We start from the raw sequence: 5,788 nt of genomic DNA on the forward strand, positions 1-5,788 counted from the left end.
TATCATACACAAAAAATTAATCATTTACAAAATGACATTGAGAATTTCAAGGTGAACCAAAAGATGAAGAAAGGCTAAATTGGGCATTGGTTTTTTTCTTTTTCTTTTAATTGAGACCCCTAACACCATGCATGTCCATCACCCTAAAGAAAATGTAAAATCAGTCCTAGTTTTTTCATTATATTTATTACTTATAATATAACAATTTTTAATCATTCACAATACAAAATCAAGTTAACTAATCACATTTTATCCCTCTTTATTGTATTCATTTATTAATTTAATTTTTTTTTTATTTAAGATCATATTACATCTGTTCATAATGACATATGAATATCCTCTATTGAATCTACTTCCATATAATAAGTTTTAATGAGAAAAATAACAATTTGTCAATGGATAAAATAACAATTAAAGATCATGAACTTTAAAGAATATTATGAATTGTAGGAATAATACAAATTGCATATCATGCAAATCAATACAAACATATGATAAATCACAATAATCTTTATTTACTAATTTATTTATAAAACTAGAAAGCAAAACTTATAATAGATATCAAATATTTTAATTAATAAAAATAGCATCATTAATATTTATATTTTATTAATGTATTTTTAGTTTAAAATGTTATTTTCAACTATATATATAATAATATCATTTTTGAAAATTATTGAATTTAACAATAACAAACCACCTCTAATCAAAAAATAAAAAAATATATATAAAATGATATGTCAAAATAACAATTAAAAGTGAAATGTAAAATGACATTTTAAATACTGTAAAATAGTAAATCAGTGTTAGTGTTCAAATATTTTAAGGAACGCAATGAGGTCACTCCATTAGGATTTGGCCAACAAAAATATATTATTTTGTGTTGGAAATTTCGGTCCTCTGGTTGGTAAAAAGAAGAAGTGATGTATGGATAAGATTGTTGACCACAACGCGCTAGAGACGGGTCATCGTGTAAAACTAGCTGGCAAACCTATCGACTGGTACAAAATTCAAATTGCTTAAAATGGCAGATATAAAATAAACCGCATCCAATCTCTAACCTATAAATGCATGCTTGATCATGCAATCTTTCAGATTAAAACAACTTGAAATCATAGAGAGCTTGTAGAGACTGAGATTATAATTTTCAGGATGAAGTTATTCGTTATTGTAGTTGTTCTTAGTGCTATGAATGCATTCGTTTATGCAGCAGACCCTGATCCTCTTACAGACTTCGCTACAGGAGTAAAATCCTTCACTCTTCGCGACCTTTTCACTAATGGAGATGTTAGTGTCGACACCGGAGGAGTACGCGCCGCCACTTCAGTCGCCAAGTTTCCTGCAGCAGAGTAAGATTGTAATATTATTTTTATTATCATATCAAACTCTATCTCTCTTGCATCGCAGTTACATAGTGTGGCATTGCAGATCACAAGGGTTGGAATATGTGAGATTCAAGATGGTTCCATGCGGTGTAAATTTGCCGCATACTCACCCACGAGCCTCAGAAATGCTTACTCTTATCTCAGGAGGGCCTCTTCAAGTTGGTTTTGTTGACACTCAAGGTAAACCATACTCCTGCCTTGCTTCAGTCATAACCCAATTTTTTGTTCTCAAGGGATCATTACAGATATGGTGTGTTGAATTAGGTCAAACTTTCATCGATATTCTGCATCCTGGAGATGTCACCATATTTCCCAGAGGAGTGTTGCATTTTGAGCTTAATGTTGGCAGCAAGGAAGCTAACTATATCTCTGCTCTCAACAGTCAAAATCCCGGTGTTCTGGTATGATTCAATACTTATATTTACATCTGAGTCTGTTTATACCCCATTTTTAGGAGCATCACAATTCTTTTCTGTTGAACATGGCAGACAAGCAGCGTGTCTATATTGAAGCTTCCATTGAGAAGTGTTGCAACAGCTTTCAACATCAGCCAACATGCTGTAAAGAAATTAGATTCAACTATATTTGCCAGTGGAACGGGACTGAAGAAAACATCCACCAGCGGTTGTGTGCCAGGAAGGGACATTACTGTAGATTTTTAAAGCGCATGTTGTTTCCTACTGTCCCACAAATAAAAGGCATCTATTGGGGACGATGCCTATGTTGGAACTGTATATGTACTATCTTTTTTTATCATCTGTATATTTTCCTCCACTTTTATGACCAATAACATGAACACTCGCTTTTGTGTTTTTTCTAAACTGTAGCACCGTGCTGTTATTGGGTTACGTTTTGATCATAGCTTTTGGGAATTACAAAATCAAGTTGGTAGGCTTCCTATTAATTTGGGATGACTTGAAAATCTGAACTTGCTTTAGTAAAATTCAGAAATGAAATAATGGAGTGGGGTTACGAAAATTATGATTGCATGGAAGTGCTATGGAATATTAGACAATACCGTGTGATGTAATAAAAATTTCTCTTAATGTAATGATAATTTCTATGTAGGTGCGTGTAACTATCTCTAATGTTGATACACAATTTTTAGTGAAAGAATATGCCCACTCCATCAACCAAATTTAACAAATTGAAAGAGGGATAAGCATTAAAGCATATATATAATGTAGATGAATAATTGTATAAAATTGATGATGTTAAAATTATGTAAATCATATAAGAAAATAAGCATGGTACTATATTGATTATAGAAAAACATTAATGTAGATGGCTTTCCATAGTATGCACAATTCATATGGTAAAAATTTCTCTAAGGGTGTAATGTAGTTGTAAGATGGGCAAGGTATAATGCCCCTAATATGGAGCTTAGTACCTTATAACAAATATAGACACTTATAACAAGAAAGTGGAAGGCACAATGTTCTTCTAATATTGTAATATAGCTATAAGAATATAAGATGAATGTGAGTACAAAATTATATATGGAAACCATAATGGACCAATGTAAAAGGAAAGCAACAATGGCATAATAAAGAATACAGAAAAGAAGATGCCCCTACTACAATATGATAGCACATGAATCATGATTTGATAATAAAAATGCAAGAAACGTGGGAGAGCATGGTTCTCCAAATACAAAAGCATGATATACTAGTGAAAGCATAAGATAGAAACATAAGAAAATGAGCATAGAAACATAGGAGTAGTCTAGAAAGAAATAATAAAACTATAAGAACCATTATTAAGATAATAACAAAAGAATGATCAATATGACTAGCGTGTTATATAAGTATATAAAATAATTTGTCAATCATAGAATCAATAGTAGATAAATGAAATAACCATGACCCATTAAATTCTACTAAGATTAAAGACCACCATGCATTATGTGTGGTTAGTAGTTTGATGTTGTATTCATTTGATGAGAGTGCATAATTTGGAAGTGAATACTCATAGTCGATCATTTGTAATAGAAAGATACATACAACATCTAGAAGAGACTATGCACAAATTATGAAGATAAATAAATATATTCAATGCAATAGTATCATACCTTATTAATATTATAAATAAATTTTAATTCTCACCAACATGTCCTCAATTGTGTATCATCGAGACAACCTATTCATGATATAAATGTAACACAACCTCAACCCATCAATAACACTTGCATTGGACCCTAAAACATGTCACCAAAAATACACACTAGGAAGTTTGATGGAAATGATTGGATCACCTTGATTAACCACATGGATCTTTTTCTTCTGTATATCAAATTCTACTTGGGTAGGTCACAATGCAATCACTATATTTAAAAACTTAAACAATTTGTTTTGTATAAATGGCTATGTAGTCAAACAAAAAGACCTTTGATATAACTTAATTAGGTTTTACATAACAGATCCAAATACATTATGATAATAATGTGACAAAAATTACTTTAATCAATTTACAAACCTATGATGAACAAACTTAATCACAATTATGATTAGCTAATAGTTAAATTTTTTATATGCAATCTTGTAGAGTAAATCTTTGATAGACACTTTAAACCTCACTTTCCTTTTGTATCATACACCAATATTAATATAGGGAACAACTCTATAAAGGAGTAAAAAGGATATGGTTGTATATCTAGATGGTCTTAGGGCTATTTCATTTGATCTGGACAATTGTTTATAACAATTTTTTGCTTCCAAGGATTGATTATAGTTTTGAGTTTGAATTTCTATTCTTCCTAGAAACTTCTATGAATTATGAAAGTGCATAATTTTGAGGCTTCTTGGCAACTCAACGATCAATCATTGAAATTATCAATGAAGATAAATCTCAAGTTGTACAAATTTTTTGTATTGAGGAGACTATTTTGACTCTTGAGTGTACCTTTTGAATCTCTCAACCTTTTTATTTAGGTTCTTTGTCCATCATGTATTTTTCTTCCAATAATATAGCTTCATTAACATTTCATCCTAAAAATGAATTCATAGAAGAACATTTACATTTGATGGAAAAAATAAGGTGGGGCTTCCCAAATTTACTTGGGCATTTTAATTTTATCTTGCCTAAATTTTAGATACGTTAATGTCCATTGATTATAGGAAAATTAATTTATTCAGCTAAAAATGTGGTTTTAACTTATTCTAAAATTAACTGTACAAAAAGGCTGCAATACTCATTACATTCATTAGACATATTGTCAAAACATCAATTAGAATAAACCCACGACATTAATAATGAGTGGAAAAGTGGATGAATTCATAGGATTCATAAGAATCTTTGCCTACCACTCAAGTTAACTATGTGATTCATGGTCTTTCAAAGCTCTCTCCCTTATCTTGTAACTTTGATTTGTAACCAAAATAAAAATAAAGTCTGGTTTGATTTGTAACTTTTTCTTTAAAACTTTGAAACTTGAAAAATTAAATTGGTGTTGGTGAAACAAATTATAAAAAAGGTTATGGAACACATATTACATTTCAAAAATAAATGCTAAAAGATGGAGTAATTGAAAAATGGATGGAAAGTCACACAAACTTGCTCCAATGTTGCAAGTAAAAGCAATGGAGGGTTAACAACCAATGCCATCCTAAAATAACAATACAAAATTAACAAAAACACATAAGAATGAGTAAATTAATCTTTAGGGTTTTATATTTAACTAAGTGGAAAGGGGTTCCCTAACTATACCTCATAACGAAGGCAAACTCATAACTGACCTTTGTAAGTTTTGAGTTGATAACAAAAAGGAGAAATGCTTAAGATTTCACTTCGAGGCTGATTAGAAGAAAATTTGAATTATATTTTTTTTTACTTTAGTTTGTCTATATGTTAGTAATTTGCATTTTTGAAGATCTTAAAAGCATTTTTAGCCCTTGAAAGTGGGAAATTCGTGTCTACAAATCTTGGAGACCTTTCCAACGAGATCAATGGCTCATAATTTTGAGTCTCGAGCAGAAAGTTTTGTCTAGTTGAGGTTAGGATAAAATTTCATATAGTTTTTTTCGAAAATTTCATAGTTTTTAGATTTCATTATGTAATAAACAAATGTGACTGTTGGACTTCGATTCTCAAGAGTTTTTTTGTGACTCTTGGAATCTCATGAACTTCTATATGTTGGGTTTTTGAATGAAATAGATTACTTTTTGGCTTGCTTCATTTCTATGATTTTTGGTTCTTGTAACAAAATTTACAATACCGCAGGTTCTCACTCGGGTGTTGTGATCTAAATCCATAATTCGGATCAGTGGTATCAGAGAAAGTTCGCTCCTGTATGTCATATCACATGCGATCAACATATCAAAGATTGGGCTTGGAAACAAGGAATCCTTCAGACTACCTTCCTTTGAGATGCACATGATCGTAGATGGTGAAGTTGCAGATAGATG

General features: G+C 30.8%; 1 protein-coding gene across 1 annotated transcript; it reads left to right on the plus strand.

Annotated features, from left to right (window-relative positions):
* The first annotated feature begins 1,098 nt into the window (after positions 1 to 1,098).
* On the plus strand, positions 1,099 to 2,200 carry LOC131078777 (germin-like protein subfamily 1 member 16). The gene is made up of 4 exons (XM_058016541.2): positions 1,099 to 1,349; positions 1,429 to 1,565; positions 1,650 to 1,786; positions 1,874 to 2,200. Exons 1-4 carry the CDS (start codon positions 1,153 to 1,155, stop codon positions 2,045 to 2,047), a joined length of 645 nt encoding a protein of 214 aa, XP_057872524.1. The 5' UTR covers positions 1,099 to 1,152; the 3' UTR covers positions 2,048 to 2,200.
* The last annotated feature ends 3,588 nt before the right edge of the window (positions 2,201 to 5,788 follow it).

The sequence above is a fragment of the Cryptomeria japonica genome, chromosome 7 (assembly GCF_030272615.1).
Source record: "Cryptomeria japonica chromosome 7, Sugi_1.0, whole genome shotgun sequence".
Classification (NCBI taxonomy): domain Eukaryota; kingdom Viridiplantae; phylum Streptophyta; class Pinopsida; order Cupressales; family Cupressaceae; genus Cryptomeria; species Cryptomeria japonica.

Bases quoted from the DNA above. Each gene is read 5' to 3' on its own strand.
- LOC131078777 (XM_058016541.2), top strand. From the start codon at position 1,153: ATGAAGTTATTCGTTATTGTAGTTGTTCTTAGTGCTATGAATGCATTC. The intron at 1,350-1,428 runs GTAAGATTGTAA...GTGGCATTGCAG, and splicing joins GCCAAGTTTCCTGCAGCAGA to ATCACAAGGGTTGGAATATG. The intron at 1,566-1,649 runs GTAAACCATACT...GTGTTGAATTAG, and splicing joins TGGTTTTGTTGACACTCAAG to GTCAAACTTTCATCGATATT.